Below are 16,527 nucleotides of genomic sequence, written 5' to 3'. Positions count from 1 at the left end.
GACGGGTGAAGATGGTTTACAGAACGTTGTACTTTAGAGCTGAATCAATAACAGAAGTGTAAAAAGTAACCTTGACTTTGATTAAAAAGACACCGTGACCTTCAGTCTGAAGACTTTAATGTGACAGGTGAACAGTGTTCTCCAGGTGGCACACAGAATCAAAACCATACTGAAACAATGATCCAGTGAAGCATACTGAACCATTGAAACCAAACAAAGCCCGAACCCTACATCACAAGTTATGACATTGATTAATGGAGTGTAGAAAAATATAACACGGTTTTGTATTAAGAGGTCTTGGCTGTTCTCGTTCTACTCAACTCTGGGTCTGTGCACAACTTAGACTTGACCTAAAACATCAGGCCCAAAGTTAAACTATTTGAGTTCCCATTCTGAATGTCTGACCTTAGAGAGCAGCTGGTGGTTGTAAAGGCTAGAGGCACAGCCAGTTTTGGTAATCCTGGAGTTGATTCATACTCAAGGTGAGCAGATTAACAACCCTTGTGTGACATTCCTCTCTGCTCACAAGGGCCACCAGCAAGGCCCCATATGAGACGCTACAGTAATGGAGTTAGTGACTGGAAGAAGGCCTCAAGGTCTGCTTAGAGGGCATTTGACAAGGAGCTCATTTCTTAGTTGTCAACAAAACCAGGTTCTTTATATCAACGTAAACACATTCACATCAGCAAACAGCACTAAAGGTGGTCCACATTGAGACCACCTGATGGGGTGAGGAGGGAAGGGAGCAGAGATGTCTGCTGTTCTCTTTCATGCTCTACTTCTACTGGCTAATCTGGAAAGGTACAAGCATCTCAATGGTCTGTCTGATCATCTGTTTACACCTGCACTCAGCCTAAAACTCTTTTACTCAAACCCTGTAGGAGGCTCTCGTAACAATCTGACAGTTCTGTTCTGAAGGCAAATGGCTCTGTGATCATTTCCTCCATCGTTAGTTCTACAGGAATCCTCTTTAAGGCCACATGGCTGCTGAATGAACTAGGTAGAGAGGTGAAAACCCTGACCAGGAAGAGGCACACTTGCACCTTCAGCAGGTGGTCACAGTTCCTCTGGTGGACTGCCGGTAAGTGCTGTTCATGCCACCTCTTAATGGTTAGGAATTCACACGAGCTCCAGAATAAACTCATTGTGTGGACTCTGGTACATATAATCTACTCAAAGGCTTTCCACTGACAGAGGACAACGTCCCCAACAAAGAGTACAGAGTGTGGACCTACCACAGCCTTTAACACACAGCAACACCTTTACAAGGCAGATCATGGTTGTATAAAACAATCAGCAGAAAGGGGGGATGAAGGGGAAAGGATGGAATTCACACAGTTGATTGACATCCATATCAAGAGCATTAACAAATCAATCTTTCATTTTTTTCATAAAAAAAAAAGGTTCTATACAAACGAACCAAAACAAATTCATGATTGTGCACATGATTTGCTTTCTCCACATATTCAATACTCAGCATCACAAGGAGTGTGGGGGGGGGGGGTGAATGGCATGACAACGTGATTGGAATGAAACTACTGCAGGGATTGGGGTGGACGAGAGAGCAATTTGCCTTAATTACTTATCACATAATTATGAATGCAAAATAATGGAATGGGAATAAGAAGATGGGGGAAAATTAAGTTGACGGGGACTCAGTCTTTCCACTCTTTCTTGATGTTAAGGTTCCACTCCCAGGAGAGGTGGTCGTGCTTATCATCATCAGTGAACTTGGACTTGATGTTGTAGGTGCCGCGGGCCAGCATGCCTTTAGGAGCCTCCTCCAGAGGAGTCAGGAACTCATACTCTGCCGGCCGCGGCCCGTAGCTCCCCACCATGTAGTCTGACTTGTCAACTACACAGAGAGAGAGGAAAGAGAGGAGGGGCTTAGATTTATTTTCCAAAGTTGCCTCTTGACAAAAACAGGCCACCACTCTGCGCCACTCGGAACTATGAACAAGTCATTTAATGACCGTCTCGGAACGCCAATGTAAATGCCTCATCTACTAACTTGACCTATTTACTGTGCACAGACGAATACAGTCACCGGAGTTGACCAAGCCACTCCCAACACCCAATCCCAGATACATCCCTAACCCCGATTTCCAATGCACTTGTTGTGGATATCTGAGATATTTGGATAAGTATAAACAATATGGTCATATCACCATGTTGTCCTCCAGATGGAACGTACACTATATTGCTTAAATAAGGCCTTCTCAAATCCTCACAGTAGACAGAGCAAGAAAATGAAACAGCAGAACTTACCCTTGACTCCTTTCCTGTAGGTCTGCTGGGCATACTTCAGTCCCGACACAATCTCCTTGTTGACCTGCAGACAGAGACAATCAGTGATGAGGTCACATCCTCTTTCCACATCCACCCTTCGGATAAGACAGCAGCCCTTTCATGATAGGACATGGTGTGTATTCAGCTTACAATTGAATTTCAAATGTCCAAAATAGCTTGATAGTGGCCAAGCTGACACTGGTCATGTTAGTTCGATTGGATAAACAGACATAACGCGCCGTTGAAAAAGGCCAGACTCATTCACCTTGAAGCTGATCTTTATCTTGTACTCCACGCCTTCCTTCAGGACAAAGGACTGTTTCTTAAAGGACTCCAGGTCTCCTGAGGCAGTTGAGCAGAGAGAAAGAGGCGGCCAGACCACAGAAAGAGAATGTCAGAGACCCTCATGCAGAGTGAATGCAGGAGGAGTCTATAATTGTGTTCCAATATATGCAATGTACAAAGTTCTCCCCTGGAAGTAATCGTGTTAGACTGGATGGGTGAAAGGTGTCAGATCAGTGATTCAGCATCTTTAAAAATGCGAGCACACAGGGAGTGTTCCAACAGGGTTGTAGCCTGCTATTATGGTGTCCACTAGATGGCGCTTCCCTGTATGTGAGTTCAGCTCTATGGCCCTGGTTTCTTCCCTGTAGGTGGCTCTACAGGCCATATGAGGGCGGAAGAGTCTCAAACCAGCAGAAGAAATCCTCATTAACTCGAATAATAAAACCAATCCATTAGGAATGGCCCATGGAATTTGTCTGATATGTCTACTGGAAAACGTTTGTTTGTAAACCATAGGTGGCCAGGTGTTGCGGCTGCTATGAGGCAATGTCTTTTGTCCCCCCCAATGGTAAGCTTAAGTTCCACCCTCACACATTCATATGGAAAATATTACATGTGCTCACGACAAAGGCTTCTTTTCACACTAAAACACATGAGAAGTCTTTCAATATGGAGCCTTTTCTCAAAAAGTGTACCTCAGCGTATTCAGAAACACGCTCTCCAAATATCATTACAACCACAGTGCTGCTCTACTCACCCTGTAGGTCAAGGGTCAGGGGCAGCGGCGCCGTCTCACACATCAGGGTCAAGCGTGTCACCTGGACATTGGGAGCGTTGGGGTCTACTGGGAGAAAGGGAAAAAATCTAAGCAAAGTACAAAATGTAAAAAATAGTTCATGGTAAACACAAAAAACATTGACTATTATAAGCAGTGCATGTTTAATTATTTAGAGTCTAAGACATTGGGGGGTTAAGATGCTCATACTATGGATCATTTAAGCTATTTGATTTAGAATTTTAGGACCCCTTTAGGTATAATTAAAAAATATATATATTGATTTTGGCCTTTAACACTAAAGCCCATAGAAACACATTGAATAACACATTAATGAATGGAAAAAAGGTCAGTCAAAAACAAAATCATAAGAAATAAGGTTAAAGTGTCAGTTCTAGATCTAGGAGATTTTTTTTTTTAACTCTGGAAATTTACATATTTAACCACTTTTTTTGGGTTGGCACAAAACTACCTTCATACTTCCATTTGTTTTTAAAACCGGTGACACTTGTGACACAAAATTGAGAATCTCTCCTTTCAATGTCTCCCGAGTGGCGCAGCGGTCTAAGGCACTGCATCTCGGTGCGAGAAGCGTCACTACAGACCTTGGTTCGATTCCAGGCTGTATCACAACCAGCCGTGATTGGGAGTCCCATAGGGCGGTGCACAATTGGCCCAGCGTTGTCTGGGTTAGGGTTTGGCTGGGGTAGGCTGTCATTGTAAATAAGAATTTGTTCCTAACTGACTTGCCTAGTTAAAAACATTTTTTAAATAGAGTGGTCATAATAGTTTCTAGGTCAAACCGTTCCGACGCTACAGACATTTAACGTGAGAAGACCAATTTTCCGGATGTCTCATGGTCTGACAAACACTGTTCTAGCTGTGCCAACTTTCAGATGCGGAAGTATGACATCGGAGGATGTGGTGGATTGAGATGCATCCAAATGCAAAAAACATGTCTCTGGCTTAAATTGACTGATTTTGAAGCAGAGAACTACAGCAGTTCATGAAGAACAGTTCAACTGTGAATAATGACATTTGCAACAGATGGAAATGAGTATCAGACATAAAACAATGTGAAAATATTTCTACCAGCGATCTGTTGTTCATCGCAGTCTTTTATACCACAGCTCTAACTAAAGCCCAGGCGGCTTGGCCTCCTTTCCAGTCAGCAGCCTGTATCTAGTTCACAGACTGTTGCAGGTGTCAGCTACTGACCCGTCTGAGGGGGTAACTCTGTCACTGCTGTACCCACTGAGCACCAAGACTGCCAGCATGTTGCCCTCTCCCACCCTCTCTTATGGTATTTGCAAACTCATTCAATTAAATCCCTGAAAAGAAAGCCTGCTGAAGGACTTGAAAGTAGGAGGAAATTATAAGAAAATAAACAAAGATGGTGAGAGAGGGAGAGAGACAAACAGTCTGCAGGGCTGGTGTGTCCAAATTGCATGAGTGCGTCTGCAGAGTGTGTGTGTGTGTGTGTGTGTGTCTCTACGTGTGTAACTGGAGCAGCAACACAAACCTGCAGCCGCGGCGGCGTTCCCCAGCAGGGCCTCCTTGTACTTGCGCAGGCTCTCGTCGTCCTTGTCCAGCTCCTGGATCTCCTGCAGACTCTTCTGAGCGGGGGGCTTGTAGTTGACCCCGCCCTCCGCTTCCTCGTTGGCCGCTGCGATGGCCGCCAGCTGCTCCGGGGTGGGATCCTGCTCTGCCATAGTCTACTGAGAGCGAGAGAGACACAGGTCAGGAGGTTTGGTCCAATACGTTGAAAATAGATCAACAAACTGCAAGGCAAAACACTGTTGTTGCATAGTGAGCACAAAACACTTAACACCCCAGGGCACTGTCTTACCGAAAAATGTAAAAGCCTTTATTTAGTTACATCGCAGGTGGACAAGATTAAAAACAGCAGGGTGAAAAATTTGTCCTCCCTACAGTACCTCATCTTCAGGTAAACCACTGGTCTGAAATGACTGAATTGGTAAAAGATGAGTAGTAGAGACCTCATATGCTACCAACTAATGAATCATGTGAGATTGGTTACTTTTACAAGGGAGGGAGGAGGTAAGGATGTTGTATTTCCAAACTATTCAAGCAGGGCCAAAGTTTGAATGATGGTAGCAGCAAAGATATTTTAGTATGAACCAATAAAAATCCCAGATCACGCTTGAGGTGATGTCATGGCGACATTGGCTAGCTAAGCTCATGCGCAGAAATACGTCATCAGGTCTAGGAGTCGTCTCGCGCCGAACTGCGGATATGCAGGCCATCAAATCAAAGGCACTCCTTCGATATAAAGTTGTTTTTGACAAAAATGAAAACGTGTTGCTTTGTTGCGTAATAACATGTTTCTCAAAAATAAAAAAACTAAGGAATAATTTTGCACTTCTCTCATTGACTCTCAAACCCTGGTCTGGCTTCCAGTCTGTTTCGCATGGGTTACCAGAAGTCTTGCGATATTGGGCCTCTGGGTTTAGAAACTCTGTGGTAGCAGTCAACACGCCATTTCCCAGATGCTTATTAGGATCCTTTAAATAAATCTGATTTGCCTGCATTGTGAGGCAAGTACCAGGTTAATAGGGTGTCCTGATAGATGAGTATAGATTTACATCCTTCTCTCATTGCATTTTGACCTCAGCAGCCTCCTTACTGCTCTGAAACAATACCCAATCACACACACACAGAGCCAGGGCGTGTGACTGAGCCTAACCAGAGCCTTCTATTGCGATAAAGATCTCTGGGCCTGACTCACACGTCCTGGCTTGGACTACATTGGACACAGTCCCAGCATGGAGGTCAGACAAGAGAGGGGCCAGCGCTGTACACGCGGGGGGGACCACAGTGGGCTGGTTGGTCGAAAAGCAGAGCTTCATCTCAACTCAAACCCTCTCCCTCCCTCCTCTACCACGCTGTAGTGAGCTACAGTCAAGCTTCTGTGGATCAAGCAGATAACATGCTAATGTGGGGAGCAGCACCCAGCTGCACTGCATTACCAGTCAACATCAATTAGGGTCTGGGGAGAGTGATGCTACGCAGGAATCAGGACAATGATATTAGAGGGAGGGTCCTCTTGCCAGAGGTGGGTGTCGTGAGGAGAGAGCTGTGAGGGTTGAAATCAACCTTTCCCCACAGATGGGGAAGGGAAAGGGGATACCTAGTCACTTGCAAAACAGAATGCATTCAACTGAAATGTGTCTTCTGCATTTAACCCAACCCCTCAGAGTCGGAGATGTGCGGGAGGGCTGCCTTAATCGACAACCCTGTCATCGGCGTCCAGGAGCAGTTGTTGTTGGGGGTTAACTGCCTAGCTCAAGGGCAGAACGGCAGATGTGTCCACCTTGCCAGCGACCTTTTGGTTACTGGCCCAAAACTCTTAACCACTAGTCCAGGGGTTCACTTTTTTACTCAGGCCCCCTTCCAACATTGGGGAACATCCCGCACCACCCCTATTTCTATGGGAACAAGCACTATTCATGACAAACTGTTCACTGCCTACGTCTAGCCTACATGTCAAAATGTATACAGTGCCTTGCGAAAGTATTCGGCCCCCTTGAACTTTGCGACCTTTTGCCACATTTCAGGTTTCAAACAAAGATATAAAACTGTATTTTTTTGTGAAGAATCAACAACAAGTGGGACACAATCATGAAGTGGAACGACATTTATTGGATATTTCAAACTTTTTTAACAAATCAAAAACTGAAAAATTGGGCGTGCAAAATTATTCAGCCCCTTTACTTTCAGTGCAGCAAACTCTCTCCAGAAGTTCAGTGAGGATCTCTGAATGATCCAATGTTGACCTAAATGACTAATGATGATAAATACAATCCACCTGTGTGTAATCAAGTCTCCGTATAAATGCACCTGCACTGTGATAGTCTCAGAGGTCCGTTAAAAGCGCAGAGAGCATCATGAAGAACAAGGAACACACCAGGCAGGTCCGAGATAATGTTGTGAAGAAGTTTAAAGCCGGATTTGGATACAAAAATATTTCCCAAGCTTTAAACATCCCAAGGAGCACTGTGCAAGCGATAATATTGAAATGGAAGGAGTATCAGACCACTGCAAATCTACCAAGACCTGGCCGTCCCTCTAAACTTTCAGCTCATACAAGGAGAAGACTGATCAGAGATGCAGCCAAGAGGCCCATGATCACTCTGGATGAACTGCAGAGATCTACAGCTGAGGTGGGAGACTCTGTCCATAGGACAACAATCAGTCGTATATTGCACAAATCTGGCCTTTATGGAAGAGTGGCAAGAAGAAAGCCATTTCTTAAAGATATCCATAAAAAGTGTTGTTTAAAGTTTGCCACAAGCCACCTGGGAGACACACCAAACATGTGGAAGAAGGTGCTCTGGTCAGATGAAACCAAAATTGAACTTTTTGGAAACAATGCAAAACGTTATGTTTGGCGTAAAAGCAAAAGCTCATCACCCTGACACACCATCCCCACTGTCAAACATGGTGGTGGCAGCATCATGGTTTGGGCCTGCTTTTCTTCAGCAGGGACAGGGAAGATGGTTAAAATGGATGGGAAGATGGATGGAGCCAAATACAGGACCATTCTGGAAGAAAACTTGATGGAGTCTGCAAAAGACCTGAGACTGGGACGGAGATTTGTCTTCCAACAAGACAATGATCCAAAACATAAAGCAAAATCTACAATGGAATGGTTCAAAAATAAACATATCCAGGTGTTAGAATGGCCAAGTCAAAGTCCAGACCTGAATCCAATCGAGAATCTGTGGAAAGAACTGAAAACTGCTGTTCACAAATGCTCTCCATCCAACCTCACTGAGCTCGAGCTGTTTTGCAAGGAGGAATGGGAAAAATGTCAGTCTCTCAATGTGCAAAACTGATAGAGACATACCCCAAGCGACTTACAGCTGTAATCGCAGCAAAAGGTGGCGCTACAAAGTATTAACTTAAGGGGGCTGATTAATTTTGCACGCCCAATTTTTCAGTTTTTCCACTTCATGATTGTGTCCCACTTGTTGTTGATTCTTCACAAAAAAATACAGTTTTATATCTTTATGTTTGAAGCCTGAAATGTGGCAAAAGGTCGCAAAGTTCAAGGGGGCCGAATACTTTTGCAAAGCACTGTATGTCTAGCTGATGTAATACCTCTGTTACACCGAGGTGATTTCATAACACTGCTGCTCTGTGCATTCTGTCTTCCTTCATGAAGACTGGCCTCCTTGTTCTTTGTGGTATTGTGAGTGATTGGCACAGAGCGCCTCTCTGTATCCATGTACACACCACAGACAGTCAGCAGCGTAGTCTTCAGTGGTAGCAGTTCAGCGTGATGGCGCCAATGCCATGCTGCATTTTCTACTGATGCATTAGTGATTTACTGCAGTACTGCATCTAATACTTTAAAAGGTTCACTTTACCACAGACCAATAGTTTCCCCCCCCCACAGCAATAAATGACAGGCCTATTCCTTCTCTGGGTAAAAATCTTAAACTCTGCACCTACAGGGCAGGTCAAGGCTACTTCTAGTGCTTTTATCAGCTTACTGTACTTTGTTAAGTGGAATTTCAACTGAGAGACTGTAAATCCATTGACTCAATGTGTTACTGGGGTACAGACACCAGCTGGCCCCAATTACATTGCAACAAAGCAAATCAACTCGGGAAAAAGCGAATCAACTTGGCCTGTGCTGTAGCACTGTGTAATTACACCGTAATACACAAGTGTATTAGTGTAATACAATCAATTAACTGAGCAACATTGAGTATCTCTGGCAAATTGTAAAACAGAAAATGGCAAGAGCAAGAATACTACTTTGACAAAGTGCCCTGGCAGACCTCCACTGACACAACACAGAACAATGCCAGTATGTTTGTGGATGTCAGTCAGTTCACAGGAAACCACCAACGAGACAGGAAGCCTAGGCTATGCTATATATCACACACTGTCATGCTCATGCAGCAGTCGAGTTTGAAACACACTTGTTCAAGGACCGTAGTAGCTCACACATTCCAATATAACAAGAGAAACCTTAGCCCCATAACAATAGTAGAAAAACACAAAACAGGCTTGTGCTCTAAAAAGCCACGTAGAACGCCTCGGAGGAAGAGCAATGTGTGAAAGATTTTATTATTGGGCTCCACACAAACACGCAACTGCAAAGAGAAAAAAAGACAAGATCAACATTGATGTTGTGCCATGAGCAAGACTCCAGATGTTGAACACAGATGCCGGTATTACCTTGGTGACATAACACACCATAAAACCACAGCTCAACACGCAATCCCAGCAATAGTACATTAAAATCACACCACTGCAAACAAGGGCTCCTGCCTGGCTCTCAAACCTCTCACCACACTAACCAGTTCCACCCCCCTCCTCGCTCTGTAATCCTCTCCCTCCCTCTGCCCCTCTCTGTTTTGCATAGCGCCTGACATACACAGATGGACCTGCGCCAAGCAGGAACAGGGAGCACGTTGCACCGTTTTCCCCAAACAGGGCCTCTCCACATTCTCATTAAAGCAGAAATTCCTGTTCTGTTAGCAGTAGTGTGTTTTGGTAGCTCAGCTGTGCAAATGTGTGTGAAGTTGGAGAAATAGTGAGAAGGACATGTTGTTAGGGGTGGGAGGGGAGGACGGTACCAGATTCAGGGATACTGTGCCATCTTTCTCACGTCATCTCTATTCATTTGGCAGTCGCTCCTCATGTGCTAGCCTAGATCCAGGCTTGAGTCTTGGTGGACTGCCACTACATACCGAGTTGTCCCCCACGATTGGTGTGGTGATAAATGAGAGGGAATACTTCAGAAGTGCTATATTTCTCTGCTACTAACGCACACCACAACACAGCCCCTCATGACTGGCCTGCTGTTGGGTCAAGCGTCTACAGCTGGAGGGGGTGTGTGCATCACAATAAGTGGATCGATAAAAAAGAGGGGGTGAGGTGGGGGACAGGAAATAGTGACAAACAAGAGGGTGAAAAACAGAAATCATACTGTTGAGAGTACTAGGATGGGAGTCAGAGTGGCTAGAGTTTAAAAAAATAATACAATGCAACAATTATCATGACAACCTTAAAGAAATACATATTTTAGTAGAAAGTTACAACGGATGTGAGGCACCATCCGAGCAGTGGCCCACTTCAGTCTCACACGTTTATCCGTGTGGCCATTGCTTGGCATGACTGCCTAATGCCCATAGGCAAACAAGTAGACTATAAACACTGTTCAATAGTTGGCAGCCATCTCATTCTCAACACAGTTTGGCTTGCATAGAATAAGTTATTGGAGCACGTTCAGTTTCTGGCTTGACCAACCACGTCAAGATAATGATTCATATGCAATCTTCACTAAGCACGAAATTGATGATTGGGTCAATTATAGGTCCATTGAGCTCAATTAAATATATTAGGCCTAGTTTCAACAATAACACAAGTCCCAATACACAATTTTCCACCAGCTGACATGGCACAAATACTGACTGACTACGGAAATAAGGCCTTGTTCACTCGTCACTGCTAAGTGACATGTTTTGGTGTAACTGAGGTATAAATACAAGGTAGTGATCGGCTTATGTGTCAACATTGAACCCCTCACACTGGTTCTTACCACTGGCTGCTAAATAAATACCAATAGCTTTAATTGGAGGATTATCCCCATTTGATCAGGTCCAGGAATAGTCATCCAAGCACTCTGGTTTCTAGAGTAGCTGACACCAAGATTAGGGCTGTTCCTTAGCAACAATTAGAGCAGTAAGATTATTGGGACAGAGATTACTGCTAATAAGGCAATTGAGGAATAGCAAAGGGGAAGTATTTGGGGGTGTCAGTGATGACACATCAAGACGATTCCACTGACAAACCTCTTTGGTGTCTTCTACAGATTCAAGGGTCTTCATTACCAAATTGAACAAGGGCGAGACACGCCTCCCGAGTTGATGAAAATGGCTAAAGACATTGTGGTTGATGGAGGCTTTCTGTAAGCAGGGCACAAACATAAAGAAGTTCAGCACAGGTCAGAGTTGGAAGTGACAGAAACTCAAAGACAAAACCTTAAGTCCCTCTTTTCCCTCAAAGTTAGTTCAGTTTAATCGTAAAAGATTCTATAAGAATTTAACGACTGCATAGAGCTATGTTTTGGATGACTGGCTGAGAATGTTTATTGAATTATTTTAGTTCTTCCCTTTCTATTACAGACATTCTGAAATTCACTAAATCATCCCATGTATGTAACTTTAGTCTTTCTGTGTCAGAAACCAGATCTTAATCCCCCAAAAAAAGGCAAACAAAGGGTTCCTCAAGAAATTTCCAGCTCATAAATCATTCTTCTGTAGTAAAGGTCACATCTTTTATTTGTATTTATTTTTTCCAACTAACCCATTCACTGTGTACTCTCATAGGACTTCACCTTTGACATTTCACAGGGAAGAGTACAGGAAAAGGACAGCACAAGGCTGACAGCAATTTGAACGGAATTTTAATGGATGACAAGATACATTACAAATGCTAAAATAGAAGCATTTACTGCAATCTAGTGTCTCAGTCATGTCCCAGTTAAGGCAGGGTAAAACATTTTTTTTTTTTTTTAATAATAATAATAAAGTGATCGCCCAAGTGTATTCTGCAATAGAGAACAGCTGGCATTGTCCAAAAGCTACAATTGGCTTTAAACCACAGACGGCGGCGGGGGGGGGGGGGCAGGCAGGTCTCTGATAAACCTACCTAATTACTGACACAACCGCCTCCAGGAACGTTGTGCTGTACCAACCTTAGATTTGGCAAGCAGCCTGGATACTCTTTTTACTCTGACTCCTAATGTCACACACAAAACATCTATGGCTAGTTTGATCCTCTCTGTTCTCCCTCCCATAGACCTAGCTCTGAGAGTGAACTTTAGCATTTCTCCCTTTCGTCCCCACAGGACGCACCGTTTCATGTGTCCTTGTGATGTAGCTTTGTGACGCCCTTCTAGACTTATGTGCCATTCACCAGAGTGCTTGACTTCCTTGTGCTCTGCAGCGCTTTTGTCAACTGTGATTGTATGTTTCCTTCATGTTCTGCCGACAACATGACTCACATCCGCCAGTTAGAGAAGAGGACTGTGTTTAACCACATGTTGGACTGCACTTAAACACACATAGTAATGCAAAAGGCTTCTAAATGATCCGCTTGACTTCCCCTGTAAGCTTTTCTCCACCTGACGTAAACCCCATTGCAGTCTTGATTTGTTAGCAGGTATTCAGGTAAGCAACACTGGCTTGATGTAATGTCAGACACGCTGGGCTGCTGCACAAAGCAGAGGATGCAGTACTAAATGCAGAACAGTGCCTTCAGGAAGGAGGATTGTGCCTCGCAGAGATGATGCAATGCAGAAGGCACTCATTTCCACAGAGTGAGACATGAATAAACAGCGCAGAGAGGAGTCAAAATTGAGGAAGTATCAGACGAAAGAGAAAAATATATTCTACCTCAAGGGGGGAAAACTAGAACAAATACGGTCTGAGCATTAAAAATAGCCAGTCTGAGAATTCACTCTGTATAGACACAGCAGGAAGCTGAGAGCGAACGGAAGTGCCAAGGTGCCAGCTGAAAGGTCAGGGCTCTCTCCCTGCACGGTGGGGGGGCTTAGCGAGTAGCGACACATGCCCAGATTATGTCTGCCTCCCTTGGTAACAACAAGGCAACAGCATCCACTACGGACAGCAATAAGCCTACTGTTGTATGGTGGCTCCATTCAGTTGGGCATTTTAATGTGGCGTCATTGACAGAGCAATGACTTGATGATGGGTGGTAAACTTGATGGCACTAGTCATGTGGTCTGAGGAACATCTCAACATCTGTAACAAGAAACCAAAAAGTATGCACAGTGTAACGTTTGCCCTTTGGTGGATGACAGCAATGACTAAATAAGGACATATCCAGCATGAAGGGAAGCCATTTCCTTTTGAATGAGGTGTATGTGAAGGCTCATATCCCGTGGGGGACATTTGGGGGTTGTGTGGTCTGTTGTTCAGTCTAAGCCACAGTACAATGAGGAGGAACAGCAGAAGAGAAGAGCTAATCTTTAACACTGCTGTATGTGTGGAGATGCTGGCCAGTGTCCTCGTTTCTAGTCCCTTGCGAGTTACAGCAAAAACAGAAGGGACTGACAGGCAGAAAGAGGACAGATAGCCAACTGGCTCTGAGAGAAAAGGGGTCACCATCAGGCCTGGTTCTTGTCATGACAGGCTATAGGGGGGGGGGGTGGAATGTGTGGGAGGCGTCATTAAATCGCCATACCTCCATTGTGGCGAGTTGTCTTTATGTACACTGTGTGCTACATATTGTAGGCCATCAGATGGTGCTGTGCTCAGCCCCAAAATTAATCTCCTTTGGTTTGCTACAATTTCCCCAGCCAGATCCCCTCCCTTAATGCAGAGTAACAGGGAAGTAGAGACAAGGAGGTTTAAGCGTAGTGATTACTCCACATGATTCCAGGAACCAATCTTAACCTGATTTTTGATAAAGACGCACAGATATTTTTCTTCTTAAAGTGAACAAGCTTCCATCTCTCTCCTAGCTAATTTCTAACCTCCATTACAGGATTAGCTACATGGCTGTGGGTATTGTCCAAGGCATGTGGTTGTCGAATGAGAAGTTAACACTTACATATCAATCCAAAGGCTGGAAAATTCTCAAAAAAGTCATATTAAATAACATAGCATAGAAAACATGAAACCAATTATTGTTGAAAGGGGTTTACTGAAAAACATCACATCAGAGATTTAAAATCTCTAGCCCTACTCAAAACAAAAAAAAGTTGTTGAAAAACAGCATTCCAGAAGAGAAAACAATGGTAGTTGCTGTGGTGAGCTACCATTGATTGGATAGTGGTAGAGGACAGAAGCCCAAAGTATCCCTATGGATCAATACCCCCCCCCCCCTGCCACAAACTGACAGGGTAATACAAAATGTCACATTAACTAAATAAGACTAGTGAAGCCCTAAGGCTGAAAATATGAAGCTATTTGGCTTGAAGTGTATATCAATTAAGTCAACATTACATGTCCCTGGACATGTAATGTTGTTTTTATTCCTTTTGCATAGAACATTGTAAGCTTGTTGAGTTAACAATAAGGCTCGGGGACCTTTGAACTGCTGAACAGATGCTATAGTGTTCTTATGTAGGTCGATAAGAGCAACAATTGGAGCAGCCTGGCTTTTCAAATGTTAGTATGTTTGCTTTACCTTACAGATACTATAAATAGTTTTACTTAGTGAGTGAACTACCTGTAAATTGATAATTACTAAGAGGAAAGGGTTACATTTGGTGAAGACCTAAGACTCGCCCTGGCCTACTCTCCAACAGGAGGAACTAGAACTCTACCGCGCCATTCGTCAGAAACAGGAAGGAAAGGGAGGCTTCACGTTCAGGAAAAAGCCAGCCCTCGTAGTTTTGCAAGCATGTCACCGCCAGTCTTTCGGGTTACTGGGCCTAATAATTTTCAGAAAAGATGCACACGTTTGTATGCCACAAAAACGTCCTAACAGATATGCTGACTGGGTTTAAAAGTTGCAGTTGGTGAGTCCTTCTGGATCCGTCAGTCAAATCCGAACTTCACTAGGCCTATTTTAAATATACATCTTTATCATACTCACTTTGAGTGTATATAAATAATATTTGCAGCAATTTACAGGATTCGCTCATTCCCTTCAATCAAGTTTAAGAAAAATATGTTCAATGATGAATCACCGCGGAAAATGAACTTGCATTTAAGGAAGTGTCAACTGCTGACAGAACCTGAGCAATTTTCACGAGATGAAAAGTTAGCCTATAGATACCCATTCATTGGGTCTGAACAAACAAGTAACTAGTTTATCTTGAATAGTGTTGCTTTGAAATTAATTTAATGACTTGCTTAGTCGACAGGATCTAATCACAGATTAATTTAGTGGATATTCACAAGGATAGCCTACCTCCATGGAAAGAGATTACTTATCACTGTATAATTAAACTGGCAGCAACCACAGAGCAAACATCAGTGACAACAGTTCCTGGTCTGCGTCACAATTAAAAGTAGTAATCTACACTAGTCGAATTAATCTAGACATCATGAAGTTGCTAGTTAGCATGTAACAAGTTGCACGAGTAACCAGAACTTACGACTCTGTACTACCAAACATGGAAGTACAAATGAGCGTTTTAGCTTAAATGTATAGACATTTTTGAAAAGTTGATAAAACACTCTCGGACCTTACCGTTATGCTGCTGCTACACTGGAGTACGCGGCACTGAATGGCGAGGAGGGAGCAGCTCAAATCAAACGCACAGCACGCTTCCGGGAATATTGACTCGTACTACGAAGGCTGTAAGAACGTAGGCGGGCGCTCAGCAACAAGCCTGGTGTAAAGTGCACTAGTCAGGTAAATACTCGTTACCATAAACTCGCGAATGTATTTGTAGACTAGAATACATGTATAGTAAATTATCGCAATTACCTTCATACAGTATGAAAATTCACGTCATTTGAGAGCCCAGACGGGACAGGAATGACCTTATCAAGTACAGGGAGTAACAGACCATGTTTTTAAACATCAGTAAAGGACAGACTGCAAAACAGACAAAAGTAGCCTTAGCAAAGCAATGACACTCAATGGACAATGTGGCCATCTAGTGGTTTAGCCTAGGTAATGTAGTCACTTATACATCCTTTGGATCTGGGCGACATGCAGCAGCATGCAAATCAAATGGGTCGCAGTTGCGTCAAATTTGGTCTAATTCTAGTAAAACGACAGGATAGTTTACGTCGCCAAATGACACCTTTTTTAGACATTTATCCATGTCCTATTGCACCGTTGTGTGCAGTGTACTTCAGCTAAGATGTGCATGACAACCTCAGTACTTTGTGTCCGGCTGTTACACAAATGTTTGGAACCAGAGACTTTCGGCACTGCAAAAGTCTATTTGGCATAGGCCCTTAAAGCCATAACGTCAAGTCAAATAGCTAAGATGGATACACTGACCATCTTCATTGCCCCTTATTTTTGCTCCATGCACACACTGACCCGACATGCACTTCTGCTGCTGTTTATCATATACCCTGATGCCTAATCACCTTAACTCTACCACAAATATCATTCCCTGCACATTGTAAATATAGTATTGGCACTAACCCTATAAAAAGCTTACCTTTGTGTGCTTATATCTTTGTTGTACTTTATAGTACTAC

The 16,527-nt window shown here is 43.6% G+C and overlaps 1 protein-coding gene across 5 annotated transcripts; it reads right to left on the bottom strand.

Moving 5' to 3' along the window:
* Positions 1-102: 102 nt before the first annotated feature.
* On the bottom strand, positions 103-15,663 carry LOC135554354 (rho GDP-dissociation inhibitor 1-like). Of its 5 annotated transcripts, XM_064986619.1 has the most exons (7): positions 15,557-15,644; positions 11,182-11,295; positions 4,872-5,067; positions 3,332-3,418; positions 2,555-2,631; positions 2,269-2,332; positions 103-1,855 (listed from the first exon to the last, which is right to left on the bottom strand). In XM_064986619.1, exons 3-7 carry the CDS (start codon positions 5,059-5,061, stop codon positions 1,656-1,658), a joined length of 618 nt encoding a protein of 205 aa, XP_064842691.1. In that variant the 5' UTR covers positions 5,062-5,067; positions 11,182-11,295; positions 15,557-15,644; the 3' UTR covers positions 103-1,655. The 5 variants fall into 5 exon arrangements, with proteins under 5 accessions (XP_064842691.1, XP_064842689.1, XP_064842693.1 ...); XM_064986617.1 differs by lacking the exon at positions 11,182-11,295 and having other exon boundaries at positions 15,557-15,663; XM_064986621.1 differs by lacking the exon at positions 11,182-11,295 and having other exon boundaries at positions 3,332-3,415; positions 15,557-15,663.
* Between the last annotated feature and the right edge of the window lie 864 nt (positions 15,664-16,527).

The sequence above is a fragment of the Oncorhynchus masou genome, chromosome 14 (genome assembly GCF_036934945.1).
Source record: "Oncorhynchus masou masou isolate Uvic2021 chromosome 14, UVic_Omas_1.1, whole genome shotgun sequence".
In the NCBI taxonomy this organism is placed as follows: Eukaryota; Metazoa; Chordata; class Actinopteri; order Salmoniformes; family Salmonidae; genus Oncorhynchus; species Oncorhynchus masou.
This window is presented reverse-complemented; position numbering and strand designations above follow the sequence as displayed.